Source organism: Phascolarctos cinereus, unplaced genomic scaffold (genome assembly GCF_003287225.1).
Source record: "Phascolarctos cinereus isolate Bilbo 61053 unplaced genomic scaffold, phaCin_HiC Scaffold_726;HRSCAF=1367, whole genome shotgun sequence".
In the NCBI taxonomy this organism is placed as follows: Eukaryota; Metazoa; Chordata; class Mammalia; order Diprotodontia; family Phascolarctidae; genus Phascolarctos; species Phascolarctos cinereus.
The window spans coordinates 285,697,374-285,719,106 of record NW_027556098.1 but is presented as its reverse complement, the minus strand read 5'-3'; the positions used below and the strand labels follow the sequence as shown (position 1 = coordinate 285,719,106).

Here is a 21,733-nt window from a genome sequence, read left to right as displayed (position 1 = left end):
ACTCAGGAAGATGAATCTGACTGACTCCAGATCCAGCATTCTATCCACTGCACCACCTAGCTGCCCATGGACAAGTTACTTCACCTCTAAATGTCCTTGGCAACCCTCTATAAGTGATAGATGTATATTAGCTGAACTGCATTGGCTGACATCTCTTGTCATTCTTCAGGCCTCCCGCAGCCCCCTCTGCCCTCACCCTCTCATCTGAGGGCCTTCCCTCATACTTCACTGAAAAAAATCGAGACTATTCATTATCTCACATCCTTCTGATATCATCCCCTACTATCTCCTCCTTCACTCTTCTCAGATGATGAGGTAGCTTTCCTTCTTACTAAAGCCAAACCCTTTATTACTACTATCCCGTTTATGGTTAATGCACATTTGATATCATCCCCTCTTCTCCAACCAATTGCCCCCCCATTATCACCTCCAATTTCTCTCTTATCTTGAATCTTTCCTTATACTGGCTCCTTCCCTGCTTCCTTCATGCACTTGTGATCCCAGCCCAGCTTGTCCAATAAATTGGCCCATTTATCTCCCCTACTCTTTCTCTAATTTCCAATCTCTCCCTATCTATGGGCTTCTACCTTGCTGTCTACAAAGACACCCATTTCTTATCTCAGTCTTTAAAACCTTCACTTGATTCCACCATTCCTGTGAGCTGTATTCCCCCTCCCTTTTGTGGCTTGAGAAAGGGAGGAGAAAGCCAACTATTCTCACTGCTTCCATTTTCTTTCCTCTTGCTCAGCTCTAAACCTTCTGCAATCAGGCTTTGAACCTCATTCATCATTCAACTGAAGCTGTTCCCTCTAGTCACCAAGGATCTTGTAAGTGTCAAGTCTAATGGACTTTTCTCAATCCTCATTCTTTTTGAGCTCTCTACAGCCTTTGACACTGTTGTTCACTCTCTTCTCCTGGATCTTCTCTCCTCTCTAGGTTTTCTTGGCCCTGCTCACTCCTAATTCTCCTGCCTCTCTGGCTGCTCCTTTTTGGTCTCCTTTATTGCATCTTCATCTGTGTCTTTCTCATTAGGTGTGGGTACCCCCCCAGGCACTTGATTGGGTCCATCTCCCTCCTCCCTCTATACTCTTTCCTTTGGTGAACTCATTAGCTTCCATGGGTTCAATTGTCTTCTCTGTGCAGATGACTCTCAGATCTCCATATCAAAGCCTAGCCTCTTATGAGCTGCAGTCCCACATCCCCGGCTGCTTATTAGATATTCTGAACTGCGTGTCCCATAGGCATCTCAAACTCATCATGTCCACAACAGCACTCATTATCTTTTTCTCAAAATCTTCCCAAACGTCCCTATTCTAAGGAAGGTACCGCCCACCAACTTGGTTCCCACACTCAGGGTCTTTCTCTATACTTTGCTCTCTCTCACTCCGCATATTAAATCAGTTGCCAGATATGCTGTTTCTACCTTTCCAACATCTTTTACATAAAATGTTTACTCTGTTTTCTCCGCTCTCACAGCCACCGGCCTAGTAGCAGGCCTCATCCCTCTTGCCTCAGCTATCCTAATTGTGCTCTAAATGGTCTCTCTACCTCAAGTATCTCCCCACTATAACCCTTCCTCCAAACAGCTGCCAAAGTGATTTTCCTAAAGTGAAGGCATAACCACATCACTCCCCCATCCCTTACTCAATAAACTTCAGTGGCTCCTTATCATCTCCAGGAACAACTATAATGTTCTTCTCTTGGTATTCAGAAGTCTTCACAACCAGGCTTCTTCCTGCTTTGATAGTTTTCTTATATGTTTACTCTTCTTTAGAAAGAATAAGTTTCAGCTATGCCAGCATACTTACTGTTTCTTGAGCACAATATTCTATCTCCCATCACTTTGCCTTGCAAAGGTCATCTTCTCTGCCTAGAGGCAGTAGATAACAACCCTGGGTGTGGAGTTGGGAAGACCTGAGTTACAATTTGTCCTCAGATACTTACTAACTGTGTAGCCTTAGACAAACCACTTAACTTCTACTTGCCTCAGTTTCCTCAACTATAAAACTGGGATAATAATAGCACCTATCAGTAAGGGTTATTGTGAGGATTTTTTTTTTATTATTTTTAGGTAATTGGGATTAAGTGACTTGCCCAGGGTCACACAGCTAGTAAGTGTCAAGCATTTGGTCTGAGGCTGGATTCGAACTCAGGTCCTCCTGACTTCAGGGCCAGTGCTCTACCCACTGTGCCACCTAGCTGCCCCTGTTGTGAGGATTAAATAAGATATTTGCGAAGTACTTGGCACAGTGCCTGGCACTGCTCATCTCCTTTCCGTCTCCATACCTGGAACGTTCTCCCTCCTCACTTCCCTTGGGTAATTTTCCTGGCTTCCTTTAAGACCTTCAAATTCTAACATCCACAGGAGGCCTGGTTCCCCTGGCTGCTACAGCCTTCCTCTTCTGAGAATATCATCCTCTATTTTGCATATATCTTATATGTACACATTTATTTACATGCTATTTCCCCCTTTAAAATGCAAGTTCCTTGAGGAAAGGACCTATTTTTGCCTTTCATTTACATTCCCAGCACTTAGTACAATGTCTAGCATACAATAAGATGCTTTCTGTATGACTGAGCAAGTTTCCAAATTGGGACTTTCTGCACCATGGAAATTACAAGTCCAAACATATGTGTGTGTGTGTGTGTGTGTTGGATATCATATTTGATATTATATTGCATATTGCAAAGAGATAAATCATTTTAAGGGCATGGCCTCTATTAAGAACAGTCTACATTTAGACCAACACAAAAATTTCCATTGTTGAATCAGTACATGTCCAAATGTAAAGCACAAGAATGGAATACTCCCACGGTTCCGAATGAGGTTTCTAAATACGTGTTGGAACTACCATAAAACTCTATTGGAGTTTATGGAGGGCCCATAACTGCCTTGTTCACCAATGAAGTGTTCACCATAAGAGTCATATGGGGAGCTTGGCCTTTGCAATAAAGCCCGAGTGTTACTAACCCTGCTTTTTCTTGCTATTATTTGTAATACCCAGCAGTCATTCCTCCTACCTTTAAAAAACAATTCCCTGAGTTACACTCCATTAGTCATGCTTGATGTTTTAACAATATGAAAATTTGTAAAAGTTAAGCTCTTGATCTTTGGGCAACATTTTTTCCCTTAATTCACAGTAGCTTTTCCTCCCTTTTTTCTTTCATTTCTTTAGGATCAACACTCTGTGGTAGGCCAGAACACAGGCCCCTGTCCAAGTTCCACTTCTTGTTCGAATCCAAACACTGGAAGTAGTTACATGAACTCCCAGCAATCGATGTTGAATCAGCAGCTGATGGAGAAGAAGCAGGCTATCCAGAGGCAGATCATGGAGCAGAAGCAGCATCTCCTCCTTCAGCAGCACATTCTTGCAGATGCAGTAAGTATTCCTCCCGCCTACTACTACCTCAGATCATTTTTTTCCCCAGAACTGTGGGAGGTATGGTAGTCTCATGTTCACTTGTTTATTTAGTCTCCTGCAGCCCCTTGTCTTCTGCCCACAGTCCTCTGGGAGCAATAAGGTGAGCCTCAGAGTTTCTGGGTGAGAGAGACCAAATCTGCACATACAAAGTAGTGGAAAGAAAAATTACTTTATCCAGGGACAGAATTGTTTTAATTCATAGCACTTTCATCCAAATAGTCCAGCCCAGCCCAGCCCAGCCAGGAATGTATGGAGATCACAGATACCTACCAGACATTGCTGGTTCCCTAGAGGAACTGGGATTGTTTCTCTACTATGGGCAGCAGCATTGATAGAAGGAGCTTCAGTATAGCTCCAATCCAAGTATATTTCAACAGGGAGTGGGGGCAAATCAGTTCAATTCAATAAATATTCAATAAGCAGCAAGACAGTACCCTGGATACTGAGGAGACAGAAACCAAAAACAAGAGAGTCCCTGGCAAATCTGGCCTCAGACACATAACACTCACTAGCTGTGTGACCCTGGGCAAGTCACTTAACCCCATTGCCTAGCTTAAAAGAGAAAGAGAGAGAGAAGAGAGAGAGAGAGAGAGAGAGTCCCTGCCCTCAAGGATCTTAGGTTACACAAGGAAGAACTATAAAGCCAAAATTTTGTTTCTCAAATACACATTTCATATTGGGCAAAGAGTATGGTTTTCAGTGCTCCCAAAAAGTGGTCTAATCCAGGGCAAAGACTGATCGCTGGATCCCTGGTCTAACTCTGCAAGTGTCTGACCTGGGTTTAGGTCTGAGCATCAGACTGCTGCTGGACCAGCCACTATCAGCCAGCCTGGAGCTCAGCTGGTTCAGTTGGAAAAACTTCAGGCTTCTCCTAGGCCTGGTGTTCCTGCCCTGATTATTCTTCCACAGGCTTCAAACTGGGCTAGAAGCTGGAACTGCAACTCTGCTCTGCATGGGGTATGAGTTACCTTGTGGCTGCTTGCTTCTGAATGCCCTCCCTTCTCTGTACACAGGGTATGACCAGGAACCACTCCTCACTCCTGGGCACAGTTCCCTTCCTCAGTCTGCCCTGGATCTGGGTAATAGGCAATAAAGCTGCCAGTTAGCGACCGTTCCTGCATCCTGCTTGAGATCATACCTAAGTATGAGTCTGGGACCTTGTCTTGCCCCTTGTCTTGCCCTTGGGCACAGTTCATGTTCTTGGCCAGACCCATTCCCACTGTCCATAAACCACTCTGTCTGTCTTCCTATGCCAACCTTGGTTGGACGAATTAATCATGGTGATTGTTTTCTTGGCTTTCCCAAGCAAAATTCAATCTGGTCTATTTTCTAATCTGTTTAGAAGAGTTTGAGGAGGCGGTAGGGAGCTTACTGTACAACTTCTTGCTATTCCACCATCTTTGCTTGGGTTATTGTTAAAAGAAATGAACACTGAAGTAAAACACTTTCTCTTTAAAATTACCTGAGATTCCTTTAGGAAGGGGAGGAAATCCCTGAGATTGTAGGTTTTTCATAGCCTTGCATCCAATTTCTCCCACAATTCCCAAATCCTGTTTTTATAGACATTCTCTCTTTTATTTCCCCTGACAGTTGACCCTTTGCTTGTGCTATGAACCCCATCCTCTCCTAGGCAGCTAGGTGGTACAATGGATGGAGCTCTGGACCTAGCAGCTGAAAGACCTGAGTTCAAATTTGGTACCAGAAAGACCTGGGTTCAAGTCTGTCCTCAGATATTTACTAGCTGTGTAATCCTGGGGCAAGTCACTTAACCTCTGTTTGCCTCAGTTTCCTCATCTGTAAAATGGAGATAACAGCACCTATCTCATAGGGTTGCTGTGAGCATCAAATAAAACATAAGATATTTGTAAAGCATTACTGCAATGCCTTGCACATAGTAGGTACTTTTAAAATGTTTGCTTCTTTTCTATAACCAAGGAACCTCTCATCTGTTCCCTCTCCAACATCTTACTTCTCTCTTTTTGCAGCATCATAGGATCACCTGACAGGCTACTTAGGCCAACCTGGGGGACAATAATCCTCTGTATCACATACCTAACAAGTAGTTAACTAGCTTTTGCTTGAAGGCTTTCCTTCAACTAATTCTTATCTTACTGGGTTGTTGTCAGGATCAAATGAGATAATATATGAAAAGTGTTTTACAAAGCCTAAAGCTCTATATAAATGTTAGTTAATATTAAAATTATTATCAAATAAAATTAAATTTTTAAAACAAAATAAAATTTAAATAAATTTAATTAAATGATTATCAAAATGGATAATAATAGTTAACATTTATATAGCATATACTATGTACCAGGCACAATTACAATTATTATCTCATTTGATCCTCACAACAACCCTGAAAGGTAGGTGCTATTATTATTCCCATTTTATGGAGGAAGAAACAGAGGCAAACAGAGATTGAGTGATTTGCCCAGGGTCACACAGCTAAGTAAGTGTCTTAGGCCAGATTTGAACTCAAGCACTTTGTTCACTATAGCAACTGGCTGTCTAGGTCATTAACATTATTACTATTATTACTATTATTATATCTGACATGATCTTGAGGCCCTTCACCATCCTGGTTGTCCTCTTCTGGATACTCGCCAATTTATCAATGTCCTTCCTAACACATGATACCCAGAACTGACCCCAGTGTTCCAATCTGGCCAGGGTAGAGTACAAGAAGTTCTAGTACCTCCTTAGTCCTGGCCACTCTACCTCATTAATGAAAACTAAAATTATATCATTTCTTTTGGCCCCTGCTTCAGACCTCCTGTCTAACAGCAAGAGGAAAAGGGTAAAAAAAAAAGTAATAATATCAAGCTAATAGGGGTATGGTATCCATAACAGAGCAGAATAAAATAAAACATTTTACATTGTCTATATAAGATATTTCTTCTGCAACTCATAACTGGGAAAGCCCTGGCTATATTTTCTTCCTACTTCATAAAATGAACCCCTTAAAAAAGAGAAAGAAGAAAGAAGAGAAGCAAAATGCAATTCACTGAAAGCACCCCCATTACCACTAATTTTAAGAATGATAACAATAAAGGGTTTGATTTAATGACCCCTTGGCTCTTTGCTTCCATATTATGCTACATACTTTTGTACTTTGCAAGTTCCATGACTTCATTTTTGTGGCTGTATCCACAGAGCTATTTCACACTTTGATTGGAGGTCTTCATGAGTTGCTGTGGCCAAAACCCATTCCTTTCCTGGTGGTCAGGGCTACTTATAAGCCTCTCTGCACTTAGCCCAGGCAGTCCTTGGATGATAAACACACAGTTACTGAATCCCAGCATTGCAGGGTTGGAAGGCAACTCAGGGGCCAGAATCTAGTCAACGCGTGCCCAAAAAAGAATCCTTGCTCCAACATTGCCAATAAGTGATTCTCCAGCTTCTGCTTAAAGAGCTCTACAGTGAGGCTGCTGGGTCTGTTTGGCCTTTCCCTTTGGGCCTGCCAAAGCCTGAAGGCAGGACATTTTCCATGGAAGTCTTATATCCTTATAATTTCCTACCTCTCACTCAGCTCCAATGGCAAAGTATGATGTTTTAAGTGGTAATACACAAATAAAAATAAGGCTGCTCGCCAGACATATCCCCCTCCCTCCCCTCCCCTCCTCTTCCCTTCCCTTCTCCCTATGTGCTACTTCACTTGCTGGTCTCATCAGCTTCCACAGATTTAATGATCATATCTATGCCAATTCTCACATCTACTTATCTAGCCCTAACCTCGTTCCTGACTTCCAGTCTCTAATCTCCAACTGCCTATTTGACGTCTTGAACTGGATAACTTTGTACATCTTGAACTCAGCCTATCCAAAACTGAACTCATCTGTCCCCCCAATCCCCACCCACTTCTAACTTCTCTGTTACTGTTGAGGGCACCATCTTCTTTCAGCCACTGAGGCTTGTAACTTATATGTCATCTTCAACTCCTCACTCTTTCCCACTCCCCTCCACCCCATCCAATCAGTTGCCAAAGCCTGTTGATTTCACTTTTGAAAGATCTCTCATATTCACCTACTTCTCTCCTCTGACATTGCCACCACCCAGATTCAGGTCTCCATCACCTTCATCACCATTGTAATAACTTTCTGGTTGATCTCCCTGCCTCAAGTCTCTACCCACTCCATTCATTATCTTCCATTCAGCTGTCAAACTGATTTTCCTAAAGGTTTAACTGTCACCCTTCTATTGAATAAACTCCATGGCTCCCTATTTCCAGGGTAAAATATAAAATCTTTAATTTGTCTTTTAAAGCCCTTCAAAACTTGGCCCCTTCCTACCTTTCCAGCCGTGTTATACCTACCTCTCCCATGTTCTCTGCCATCCAGTGACACTGGTCTCTTTGATATTCCTCAAATTCATTTTCTCAACCCCAAGCACTTTCACTGGCTGTCTCCCATGCCTGGAATTCTGCCCCTCCTCTTCTCCAACTTCTGGCTTCCCTAGCTTTCTTCAAGTGCCAATTAAAACCCCACTTTCTGCAAGAAGCTCTTCATACCCTTCCTTAATGTTAGTACCTTCGAAGATTAGCTCCAATTTATCCTGAATAGATCTTGTTTGTACATAGTTATTTACATATCATCTCCCTCATCAAACTATCAGCTTCTTGAGAGCAAGGATTGGGGTTTTTTACCTCTCTTTGTATCCACAGCACTTAGCACAATGCCTGGAACATAGTAAGCACTTTTAAAATGCTTTTTGATTGTGTGTTGCCTTTGAAAATTCAGTCACCTTCTTGCATTAGAGTAAGATTTTCATGGGAAGCATAGAAAAACAAATATTATAAAGGGCAATTTGGTGCTTCAGATAAAGCGCTAGATCTGGGTTCAGAGGCTCTGGGTTTGAATCATGACTCTGCCACATGCTATCTAAACTTCATCTCTTTGCTAGCAGCCTTGCCCTGGCATAGGTATCTTATTGTTGCCTCCCTCCTACTACTTTTCAACTCCTCTTCATATATCCTCTTCCTCCATTAGAATAGAAACTCCTTGAGCACGGGGATTATCATTCTTTTTGCTGGTATTGGTGTCTGTAGCGCTTGGTACCTAATAAGTGCATAATAAATTCTCTTCCCTTCCCCCTCCCCCGTTGTTCAATCCATCTATCTATCTATCTATCTATCTATCTGTCTATCTATCTATCTATCTATCTATCTATCTATCATTGTGACCTTAAACAAGTCACTTAACTTTTATAGACCTCAGTTTCTTCATCTGTAAAATGAGGAGGTTGGACAAGGTAATTTCTAAGGTATTTGGTTCTAAATCTAATATTCTTTCCACTATGCCATTACTTTAATTATGGCAGAGAATCGAAGGCAGGCTATTTTCCACAAAAGAGTTCATTTCCCTGCAATTTCCTATCTCCCACAGGGCTCTAATTGCAAAGGACAATGTTTTAAATTGTAATACATCAATAAGAAAGAAGCTTCTTTGCGTGACTTTAAAAGGGTTTCACATTTGTCTTTATCTAGGGGCTATTTACTGAATTTGGGTGTGGTTTTAACAAATCCAAGGAAGAAATGATCTCTGATGGTACCTTTTATTAGCATATGCTTTATAACAGTTTTAATCAGTTTGGCTAGGCTAAATCTGAGACTCTTTAGTAGAGCATTTCTCCCAGGAGTATAATTACCTCTGCTTTTTCTTTCCTCTGAGGAAGCTTTATGTGCATGACACAAGAATAGGCGTAGCACTTATTAAAATACATTAGTTTAGCCAAATTAATTCTTTTTTTCTTTCATGGACCTGTGATTTTGCCTGTGCCGGGAGCTCCCAGTGCGGAAATGCCTTCTGCTAATTCAGATAGGGAACCATTCTGCAACTTAAGATTCTTTGAGCTTTACCTGAGTCACTGAGAAGTTAAATGCCTTGCCCAGGGTCACACAGCTGGTATGAATCAGAGGCAGGCCTTGAGCCCAAGTTGTCCTGACTCCAAACCGGAACTTCTATCTGCTATTCCAAATTCCACACTGCTTTTCTAAATAGTCCTATAAAAAAAAATGGGAGTGGGTTGGGGGGATGTTCCTAAATCCAAAGATATAATAGCCCTACTCCATTACTTCACAACGGGATAGAGATGGTCCTGGGTCATTAAAGCTTTTGTCAATAGAGTGCAAGCTTTGTTGGATCCTGCTTCAAGCATGGGCCCGGGAACGGATGACCAAGGGGCTGTCATCATCCAAAAACCAGCCTTCCTGAATTCAAAATGCTTATCACTAGTCATGGTTTTATCAGTTTAGGAGGGAGTCTGGAGGGCCTCTATTCCAACCCTTCATTTTACGAATGAATAAAGGAGGCTACAGAGGGGAAATTATTTGCTCAAGATCAGGTAGGCAACAAATAGTAGAGTCAGTATCTGAACTCAGATTCTCTGATGCCAAACCTTACATTCTCTCTACTCCACCATTCACTGGGGTATGCTCTTTATGGCTGTAGTAGCTGAAAAAAGCCCTCTACTCTTTTTGCTTAAGGCTTAGGGGGCTGGAGAGTGTCAATCTGCTTCTACATAGGGAAACTTTATTTTTTATTTTTAATTTACATTTTTACTTAAATTTTAAATTAAAAGTCTATTTTCTTTCTTTCCCACCTCCCTCCCCTCTTTAAAAAAAAAACCCTTGTAACAAGTATGTATAGTCAAGTGAAATAAATTAAATAGGTCCCAAAATACATCTACGCATTCTGTACTCTGAGTCTATCACTTCTCTGTGAGGAGATGGATAGCATGTTTCACTGATACCCTGGAGTTGTGGTACCTCATTGGGTTGATCAGATTTTCAAAGCTATTTGTCTTTACACTGTCATTATTGTTATGTAAATTGGACATTTGGAAACACTGAAGTAGACGAATGCTTCTGACCTGTGGTCAGAATTCTGGCTGTGACTTTAGCCCAGAGCCAGGAGTGGGGAATCTGCAGCCTCAAGGCTACATATAGCCAGGTAGGTCCTCAAGGGCAGCCCTTTGACTGAATCCTTGGTAACCAGACCACAGATTCCCTTTTAAAAGATAGCAGAATACCTTCCAAATGGTTATTGATAGTGGGGCAGGTTAATGATATGGCCAAAGCCAACACCATAAAATTAATTCACTTATGATCACACAGCTAAAGGAAGGAAGAAAGGAAATGTATATTTATTAAGTATCCACTATGTGCCAGGCATTGTGCTAAGCAGTTCACAAAAAAAATCCAAGATAAAGCAGCTATGAAGAATAACCTGGAAAAGAACAGCAATGCTAATGATTACAAAGAAGTAGAACTTGTGTGTCCTTACTGGAAGCCCACTGAAATGAAGTGGAATCTTATCTCAATTAAGACTACAACTTTGGGGATATGAACAGACAGTTCTCAGATGAAGAAATTAAAACCATCTATAGTCATATGAAAAAAATGCTCTAAATCATTATTGATTAGAGAAATGCAAATCAAAACAACTCTGAGGTACCATATCACACCTATCAGATTAGCCAACATGTCAAAACAGGAAAATGATAAATGTTGGAGATGTGGGAAAATTGGAACACTAATGCATTGTTGGTGGAGTTGTGAAATGATCCAACCATTTTGGAGAACAATTTGGAACTATGCCCAAAGGGCTATAAAAATGTGCATACCCTTTGACCCAGCAATAGCACTTCTAGGGCTATATCCCAAAGAGATCATACAAATGGGAAAAGGACCCACATGTACAAAAATATTCATAGCAGCTCTTTTTGTGGTGGCAAAGAATTGGAAATTGAGAGGATGCCCATCAATTGGGGAATGGCTGAGCAAGTTGTGGTATATGAATGTAATGGAATACTATTTTTGCTATAAGAAATGATGAACAGGCTGACTTCAGAAAAACCTGGAAAGATTTGTGTGGTCTGATGCTGAGTGAAGTGAGCAGAACCAAGAGAACATTGTACACAATAACAGCCACATCGTGCGATGACTAATATTGATAAACTTAACCCTTCTCAGCAATACAAGGATCTAAGACATCTCCAGAGGCCTTGTGATAGAAAATGCCATCCACATCTAAAGAAAGAACTATGGAAGTTGAATTGCTATCTTTTTTTTCCCTTCTGTTGAGGTTTGTTTCCTCTTTCTGATGGTTCCTCCTATTGTTTTTAATTTTTACTTCACTAATGTGAAGATATGTTTAATTGGAATGTAAATGTATAGCCTATATCAGATTGTACACCACCTTGGGGAGGTTGGTGGGGAGGAAGGGGGAGAAAAATTTTAAACTCAAAAGCATATGGAAGTGATTGTTGATAAATCAAAATAAATTAATAAAATAAAATTTTTTAAAAAGACTACAGCTTTGGGCCCAGCTTATTAAATTAGTGATTTGAAATTATTTTTATATCTTTGTGATCACATGATCCCACTAGTTAAAGAAGAAAGCCGCATAAATTGCTAACTTATTTATTGATATTATTTCATTTTCTTAGGAGAAAATTGCTCCACAAGATCAGATAAACAGACACTTGACAAGGCCACCCCCTGATTATAAAGACCAAAGAAGAAATATGGTCAACATGCAACCAACAAGCCAGTATTCTGGTAAGTGGATATGAAATTAAGTCAAATTCATTATTGTGAAAAGGAAAAAAATGCAATTTGGGGGTGTTTCATGCTTTATTTTTTCCTTTGAAGTATTAATTGTCTCATCATCAGAATATTCTGCTGCCTTCCAATTTTCCTCCTTAGAAGGACATATTTATGCTTTCCTCTGCAAGGGGAACTCCTGCAACCTACTTGATGACCCATCTATGATTTAGTAAATAAGTCCTAGGGGGATTTCTAGGGTTACCTGACTCCCTCAGGATCACTTACTGAGGCAGGATTTGAACTTGTATCTCTGAATCCAAGTCTAGTTCTATCCATCATGTCACTGACTCTACCAAAGTCCAGTTACTGACACTTAGGTTTTTTTTATCTATTGTTGATCCTTCATACTTATTCTTCTTGTCTCAACTCTCCTGTATTCTCCTGAAACCTTGATTCCATTTAATTTAATTCAGCAAGAATTTTTTGAATGGTTGATATACACGCTAGGGTGCTTTAGAAAATCCCATCTCCTAACTTCCTTGTTCATTTGTTCTATACTTAACTATATATTCTGTCCCATATATGTAATCCAGGGTTGGAAAAAGTTGTTGCATTTCCATGAAATGTTCTCATTTAAAAAACTTGAGGAGGACCTGAGTTCAAATCCAGCCTCAGACACATAACGCTTACTAGCTGTGTGACCCTGGGCAAGTCACTTAACTCCATTGGCTTGCCAAAATAATAATAATAATAATAATAAAAAACAACTTGGCCCTGGTTTTTCTAAACATCCTTGGGGATACCCAGTTGTCCTGCCCCGTTTCTGACTATGAGAATAGCATCTACTCATTCCTCCCTTTGAGATTTGTTTACTTTAACCCAAAGATAGAACTATGATCTTTGTGTATATTTCATTTGATGAGACAGATGAGGTCACTGGTCCAATTTAATTCAAGCTCCCCACTATACACAGGTACAATGTTAGGCAACAGGAATACAAAAGAATGAAAAATGACAAAACCCTTGCCTTCAAAGAACTTGCAACATAATGAGAGGTAGGGAGGAGAGGTAACAACATATAATATAATACGGGAATGCTAGTTAGAAGACAAATACATTAGGCTAGGTGAGAGATGGAGAGGGCCTAACCAAGGCTGGTGGCAGTGTATGTGGAGAGAATGGGGTAAATATAAGCAATGTTAAGAAAGTAAATTCAATAGATCTTCGCAACCATTTGGATGCAAGAGATGAAAAAAGAGAAAAAAGTTAAAGATGATTCCCACATTCCAGTCAACAAAAGGAAAGAAGTCAGGAAGTTCAACTCAATACAACAAACATATTAAATGAGTACTATGTGTAAACCACTGTACTAGACGCTGGGATAAAAAGAAAGACTAAAATAATCCCTATTCCTAAGGAATTTACATTCTATAGGTTATAATAGAAAATAAAAGGGTTCATTTTTGGAAGTGTTAAGTTTAAAATGCTAAAGGACAGTTGATGATAATTGGTGCTCAGGAGACAGAATGAGCTGCATATACTGACCCAAGAGTCATCTGTATAAACACTTGAAGTTTTGTGCCAGGGTATATCCCACCATCTGTTCTCACTACCCACAGTTTAGTTTCTAATTCTGCCACTGTCTCAAAAATCACTAATGCCAACTAAATTGCAATCTAGTAGCCTTTTCTAATTTCTGATTTCTTCCTTGACCTTCTCAGAGTATTTGACATCCTTCTTGAGGCTCTCTGCTTCCCTGATTTCCATGATACCATTTTCTCTTGGTTCTTCCTGTCTTCTAAATCTTTACTGATTAAACTCATTTCTCCCACTCCCAAATGTGGGTTTCTTACAAGGCTCTGTCCTCAGTTCTTCCTCTCACTCCTTTGAAAATATCATCTAGTCTCCAGGGTTCAATGATCATCTCTATGTAGCTGACTCAAAAATGGACATATCTGACAGCAGTATTTCCCCTGAGCTCTAATCTCTGCCTTACAAAGGAAGAAAATGATGCCCAGAAAAGTTAAATGGCCTTTCCCACTTCACATGGCTAGTAAACAGCAAAGATGGGATGGGAATCCAGATCTCCCGGCTTAAGGCCAGGCTTCTTCCCAGAGTTCCTAAGTTTCCAAACTTTCAAATCTGAACCCATTTTTTTCTACCATAAGCTGCAGAATACAGACTCCTTGGAAGCACGGGTTGTTCTATTTTGCCTTTTTTTTTTTAATTCCCACCATCTAATACAGTGGCTTGCATATAGTAGGCACTCAATAAATGTTTGTTGAATTGAGTTGAACTGTTCCTCCTTCCTAACTTCCTTTTGCTGACTGAAATCTGGGAGTCATCAAGGACATTCAATAAATTTTTGAAAAAATCAATTCCACAAAGTGCTTTATTCATTTCTCTAAGGAACAAGTACAAGCTGTCTTCTATCCCACTATACCTTCGTTGTGTTTATTTTGGTTTCATTTGTCACAAGAATGTCCATGTGGATTCAGCCCAGTTCCTCACATCAGTGTGTCAATTCACTTACTGAATGTGAAACAAAGATCAATATTGAACACCTCCACTCAGATGAATGTCTGTGAATTTTTGCACACTCTGCCTCCTTTTCGACAACTTTATCATCATTGCTGCAAAAATGGAGAGACCCTCCATCCCAAGATTGAGGACCATTTTCCATTTTCAGCCATTTGATGAGTTTCCATGGTCAAAGGATAATGACCATTGATAGGTAGCCTTTAGAAATAGATGATACAGAGGGAAATAACACGGTTAGATGGCTTCTGTTAAGATATGGGATGAAATACTTTGCTGTAAACTTGAGTTCATGTTTGTAGCCTCCATGTCTTTTACATGGCTTCTTTCTTTACTCTCTCTAAAGTGATTATTACATCCATTTCACTTTGAGAATTCTAGTTATGCCAACTTTGAAGATTCTACCCTTTATCTTATTAGGGCAGATGGTTTAAAGTACAATCCTGCCTAGAGAAGAGATTGAATTAGACTGCTTCATGAGGTTTCTTCTCTTGTTTTTTAGTTCCCCCATAAAACCTTCCCTATGTATTCAAAGCCCTTCATAACCTAGTCCCCTTGAACATTTCCAATCTTCTTTTACCTTACTCCCTCAATATATATTCTTCAATCCAATAACACTGGCCTCTTGGCTGTTCCATGAACAGGACACTCCATCTCTTAGCTCCAGGCATTCTCTCTGGTTGTCCCTGATGCCTGGAACATTCTCCCTCCTTCGCTCCAACTATTGACCTCCCTCACCTTTAAGTCCCAACTAAAGTCCCACCTTCTCCGGGAAGCCTTCCCTATCCACTCTTAATTCCAGTGCCTTTAATTATTTCTTATTTATCCTGTATCCTGTATATAACTTGCTTTGTATATATTTGTTTATATGCTTCTCCCTCTTAGATTTTAAGCTCCTCGAGGGCAGGGACTGTCTTTTGCCTCTTTTTGTATCCCTTGCACTTAGCACAGTTAGGCACTTAATAAATGTTTATTGATTGATGGCTTGATTAATTATTTTAAAAATGGCTATATTGTTAGTATGTAAAGATAGTGTCACTGAGCCACCATTAGTAGGGCATATACTTTGAATTGATTTGCTGTAATAGTGATGGATTTGCTTCAGTTTGTCCTCATGATCACCAAAAACAAACAAACAAAAAACCAAAACCAACTAGTATTTGTTGAGTACCTGTAATGTGCACTGGAAGGCATACAAAGAAGTATAAGAAACAGTTTCTGACCTTAGCAATCTACCTGAGGAGTCCAGACTCAACTATAAGAAAGTAAATAACAGGGGGCAGCTAGGTGGCACAGTGGATAGACCACCAGCCCTGGAGTCAGGAGGACCTGAGTTCAAATCCAGCCTCAGACACATAACACTCACTAGCTGTGTGACTCTGGGCAAGTCACTTAACCCAAATTGCCTCACAAAGAAAAAAATATATATAAAAGAAGAAAGTTAAGGTTCATATAAAGCAGAATGGTATGAGGGAAAGAGCACTGAACTTGGAGTCATGAAGACCTGGGTTTGAATCACACACCTCCAATATTCATTGACTATGTGACCAGGGGCAAGTCACTTCCTCCTCTGTAAAATGAGGATAATAATACCTGTAGCTACTAACTTTACAGTTTTGTTAGACTAAATGAGATAATGAATATAGATATAGATAGGCCTGGGTTCAAATCCCCACCTCTGACACTTCCTAGCTATGAGAGCACAAGCAAAACCCTTAACATCTCTGAACCTTGGTTTCCTCATTTATAAAATAGGGCTGCTCATACCTGTACCTACCTCAGAGGATTGTTGTGAAATCCAAATAAGGTAATCAATGTAAAACTCTTTGCAAATGTTAGCATGTTGTATAAACACCAGTCAGTATTTTTAGTTATTACATTTCTTTCTATATAACGTCAGAATTATATTTTTCATGGCACATGAAAATATCACAGACCCAGTATGTGTACTAATTCAATTCTCTTTCTTTTCTTAGGAGGCTCAGCAACAGTGAGTTTAAACTCTAACCATGCTTTGGCAAACCCTGTTTCCACGCACAGCATTTTGACCCAAACTTCCAACCTCCTGTCCACTTCCCAAGGAACAAGAATGCCTTCTTTACCAGCTGTCCGCAACATTGGGATATATGGAAACCTGCCTTGCAACCAACCTGGTACATACAGCATCACTTCAGGAATGACTCAAATGATCCAGCACAGAAATACTAACCAAATGATTACCAGTCAAAATAATCCCATGTTGCTGCGGCCCTCCACCCTTGGGCCTGGGAATAACAATAGCGTGAGCACTTTTGGGTCTGGCTCCATCGTCAGTTCCCAACAAGTGAGATCAAACTTAAACCCCGGCATCACGAGCATCCCAGCCCAGAGACCACCGAATGTCATGATAACTTCCAGCACAACAGCACCAACCTGGGCCTCTCCAGAAGCCTCAGCCAAGCAGCAAGAGACCCTGAAGCCAACAGGAATGCGTTTCCCTGCAGCAGCATACACTTCCAATCAGTCTTTGCAGCGTGCAGTGGGGAACCAGCAATTTTCCCAGCGTGCTGTGGCTCCACCAAGCCAGCTGACACCAGCAGTGCAAATGAGACCCATCAATCAAACGAGCCAGCCATTAAATGGACAAACTCTTGGGTCACTCAGAGGTCTGACTCTCAGACCAAATCAGCTAAGCACACAGACTTTGTCAGGAACTGGGTTGAATCAGACCGGGACAGGCATAACTCAGGCACCGTCCCTGCCCTCCAACAGCTTTCCTGCTACAAACCAAAGTTCCAGGGCCTTCCAAGGGACTGACCACGGCAGTGACTTAGCTTTTGACTTTCTCACCCAACAGACTGATAACATGGGACCAGCACTGAATAGTGACTCCGACTTCATAGATTCCTTACTGAAAACCGAGCCTGGCAATGATGACTGGATGAAAGACATCAATCTTGATGAAATCTTGGGCAGCAACTCATGAAGGCAAGAAGAGATGGGAACTGCAGACTCCAAGCACTAAAAGGCAGTATTTTATATGGACTCTGTAAAGATTGAGCTATTGATTTTTAGTTTTTCCTTTTAGTGGGACTGTGTAGATACCGTGGCTTAACATTGGGAAACAAAAGAGTGATTGCTGTATTGAGAATGTTGGTACAAAAAAATTTCCCCAAATAGTAAACTTGACGGAAGTAAAGTATGAGATGACTTTCATAGCTCTGAATTATAGGATAGGATATCCAATTCATTCAAATGGAACTGTGATGTCGATGTATATTTTTCTTGGGTAAAATGGGCCACAAAACCTCTTTCTTCCCTTCCTCCCTGAAAGAAAATTGATGGGAATTTGTAAATCACTTAAGCCTCATGTGATGCAGGGGAACTGACTCCAAATGGAGCACAGAGCAAGAGATTCTCTCTCACACTTGATCCCTCTTTGTGCTGTTTTAGCTTTATCTCTGGTTTATTATTTTAAACCACCCAGAGCTTCTGTGGAGAAAACTACAAGATCCGTTTGGAATGTAAGAAAATTGACCTGAGTAAGCAAGGGCCTGGAGTGAGTCCAGCAGGCTATATGCTTCTCCCCACCCACCTTGTGCTGCCATATGCCACTCTTGGGTGGAACAAACAACCAAGGGTACTGTTCCTCATGTTGAAACCAGGAGTTGGAGTTGTGCAGCCTCTGGGGGGCAGGGGAAGAACCTTTGCTCTTTTGACTGAATCCACAACTGATTCCCCAGTCCATTCCCAAGTTTTATATGCAACCAAGACCTGGATCAAAAGTTGCTGCATGCCTGTCTGTATGCATTAGAGTTTACTCTTTTTTGAATCATTCACGCACCACAATGTTCGAAAAATGTCCAGCTGGGCATTGTCATAAAAGGGATTTATTTGGCTTACAACTGTAATGGGGGTGGGGAGGGGGTAGAGGGTTTGTTGTGAAAGTTCTCTCTGGTCAGTTCTGAAGATGATTGAAATTGAAACCCACCCTATTTCCTGAGCTGACAAAACATAGATTTCTAAGTCCAGGAAGGTTGGGACTGCTCACCAAAGCTTAAATTCTATACTGTCTTCTCTGATGGCAAAAAAGAGACAGAACGCCCTGGGAGGAACCTAAACTGGGAAAGTAAGGGACATTAAATTGCCTTTGATGAACAGCTAAAATGTATCTATCCTGTGTCATGGAAATTCATATTTTAAGTCTTTGACTCATCACTTAATATAAAGAGGGAAGCATTTTAAGGCTAAATACAACCTCCATAAGCCAGGATTCAGAATCTAGTTTTCTCCTTTCAGTGGTGCCCACTTGAATGAATGAGTGACCTTGGGTGAGCAATTAGCCTATTTAACCTACCCACAATTCTTCTGGTGAATTGGATTGATCTTATTGCAAATGGCATAATTGTTTTTTCTGCCCTTTCAGTCCTATACCTAAGTAATCACACCTTTTGGTCATGCCTTCTATGCCCAAAGTTGAAAATATCAATTCTCTAAAAATAACAACAAACAAAGCAATTTTTATGATCTCTTAAAACTCACCCGTCATTCTTTAACATAACTAAATGCACTGTCCCACCTTCTGTCAGGAAACATCCATACCACTGGCCCAGGATCTTCTCAGTGTTGGCTTGTAAATATAAAGAAATTATTTGTTTTGTAAACTTTTGTAAAAAAATATTTTGGTAGAAATAATTAAAAACATATTCTTTGGGTTATATTTATACATATGTGAAATAAATATACTATCAGAAAGTTATATTTTATACAAAAAGTAAATTGTTACCTTTTGTATGCTAATATACAAAGTTTTTGTATAATACAATGGTTTATTTTTTGCTCCACGCCTAAACTACAGGTGGCCAACTGGGAATTTAAAAAAATGACTAACAGGCTTTCAGATAAATATACATTATGAAACCTCCATAAAAAGCATTCCGGGTTTCAAGCCTTTTTTTTTCTTTCTGCAGTCATATTATTTTTTGAACCCATAGTTCTTGTATTTTTATTTTGTTACACTGTGTGTACTGTATTGGTCCTCACTGCACGTGGTCTGCTCTCTGCTGTTCCATTCTGTAAAGCAGTGTTTTCTCCAAGCAAATGGAAAGGAAAAACAACTGTACATAAACACTTATGTTTTCTGCCTTCTCCGTGTTACTGTATATACCAGTTAGCACTCAGCAGTTGTACATCTTTGATTCAGCTTATATTTTTACCCTAACAAGTAGTATGCTTTGCAGTAGCTCTCAAAATTAAGCAGAGTAAGCCAATCAGAGTATTTGGAATTGCTTCTTTCTTAATGTGAATTTCATCATTCATGTCTATTTATTCAGCTACTCATTAAAAGGCAGGAAAATGATGAGGAAAATGATGGCTCCTATATTCCCTCTTTGCTCGCATCCTACTCCCAACAATAATAGGATTTTCCTGAAAGTTGAGACAATAAGGAAAATATAATAGATGTGATATAACCACAACTTTGGAATTTATGATTTAAGAGCTGCTGGAATACAATTTCCCTTTGAAAGAAATACCAAACTATTGAATTGATGGCATTGTTGATCTTTCTGACATATTATATAGGAGACAGAATTAACTTTTCTTTAAAAAAGATTAAAGGTCTAAAGGGTAATTTCAGCAGTTTCTTCTATACTTTGTTTTAAACCCAATGACAAGGAAAAATAAAAGTCTATATTATAAATGAATGCACTAATATTGCTTGCATCTGTGTATCATGACATATACCCATTATTGTAAAGATTTCACTATGTAAACAATTATTTTGTATTGTGTGTAATTCCATGTGTTTAAGAAAAAAAATTAGTTTTTAAAAAATGTCTTTTTTCATGTAATCAAATTTTTCTTCACACCAATAAATTCCCCAAATCATAGCTTTTCAGTTAGAAGGACCCATGGTGGCCATCTAGTCCAAATGATATCCAAACTAGACTCTCCATTTCAGCATACCCAGAAAATGGTCATCCAGCTTCTGTATAAAGGCCTCAAATAAGGGGAAATGCACTACTAGCCAAAGCAGCCCATTCCACTTGTGGATAGTTCTATTAGGAATTTTTTTTTAATATGCAACATAAAATCTCCTCTTTGTAACTTCTATCCATTGATCCAAGCTCCACCTTCTAGTGCAAAGCAGAACAAATCTAAACCTCCTTCCCCTTGGAGTAAACCATTATATCCTGCCTGAGTCTTATCTTTTCCAGGCTTAACTTCCCCATCTCCTGGACATCTTCCCCCTGGACACAGGAAGGAGTGTCCAGTAGTCGATCAGTTCTCTAGGAAACTTCTTTTAGTTTCCTGCAAGTGAAATGGTGGCTTCTAGAGGTACAAAGTTTATTCATTCACTATTCGTTAAGTGCTTATTGTGTGTGTGGCCTTTACTAGTAGTGACATTATCTCATATTTATATAGCAGCTTTTTAGTTTCAAAGCATTTTCCTAATAACAATTCTATGAGGTAGGCAGTGTAAATATTATTACCCAATCTTAAGAGGTGAGGGTCTGTCAAAGACAGGATTTCTGACTGTCCAGTTCAGGACTCTCCCCTGCTCCAGCACATAAGCTCAGAAACTCCAATGATATGGCATTATAGGACTTTTCCTAGCCTGCTCTACAGGGTTTGTTCAATTCTAGCTTTGTGAACTAAGGACAAGAAATATATTTCATGAATAACTATAGTCCTTGGGTTGGTGTATAGAGTAAGGATCAAAGAATCATGTATGTAGAACTGAAAGGGATCTCAGAGACTGGGTAGTTCAATCCCCTCATTTTATAGGTGTGGTAACAGAGGCCCAGGAAAGTTAAGTGATTTGTCCAAGGTCACACAACTAATGCCAGAGGTGAGACTCTTAACCTAGGTCTTTGGACTCCATATCTTGACTTTTTTCCCTATGACACATTGCTTCAGGTAGCCTGAGAAGGGCAATGAGGGAAATTGATTGGTGGGATGGAATGAGGGTGGGAGGGAGGTGGGAGGTGGGGGTAAAAGAAACAAGGAAGCAATTCTGTCCACTCTTTCTACTGTAGAATCATGGAATCATAGAATATCAGATCTGTAACAAATCTTTGAGATCATCTCATACACCTCTCGCATTTTATAGATGAAGCTTGTTGTCTTCTTCTGCACCCATATAAGTAAAACGTTCTCCATTTATCTTTGGCCCTCTCTTCTCCTTCTTCCTTAGAATCTCCTTTCCTTCCATAATTCTAACTGCCACCTCTATATAGATGAC

At 40.1% G+C, this 21,733-nt stretch overlaps 1 protein-coding gene across 1 annotated transcript in view; it reads left to right on the top strand.

Annotated features, from left to right (window-relative positions):
• MAML2 (mastermind like transcriptional coactivator 2) overlaps window positions 1-20,192 on the top strand; it is a 423,861-nt gene extending 403,669 nt beyond the window's left edge. The window contains exons 3-5 of the mRNA XM_021000553.2: window positions 3,177-3,380; window positions 11,871-11,982; window positions 16,485-20,192. Coding sequence (XP_020856212.1) covers window positions 3,177-3,380; window positions 11,871-11,982; window positions 16,485-17,473 — 1,305 coding nt within the window. The 3' untranslated portion in view covers window positions 17,474-20,192. The remainder of the gene's footprint in view (window positions 1-3,176; window positions 3,381-11,870; window positions 11,983-16,484) is intronic.
• The last annotated feature ends 1,541 nt before the right edge of the window (window positions 20,193-21,733 follow it).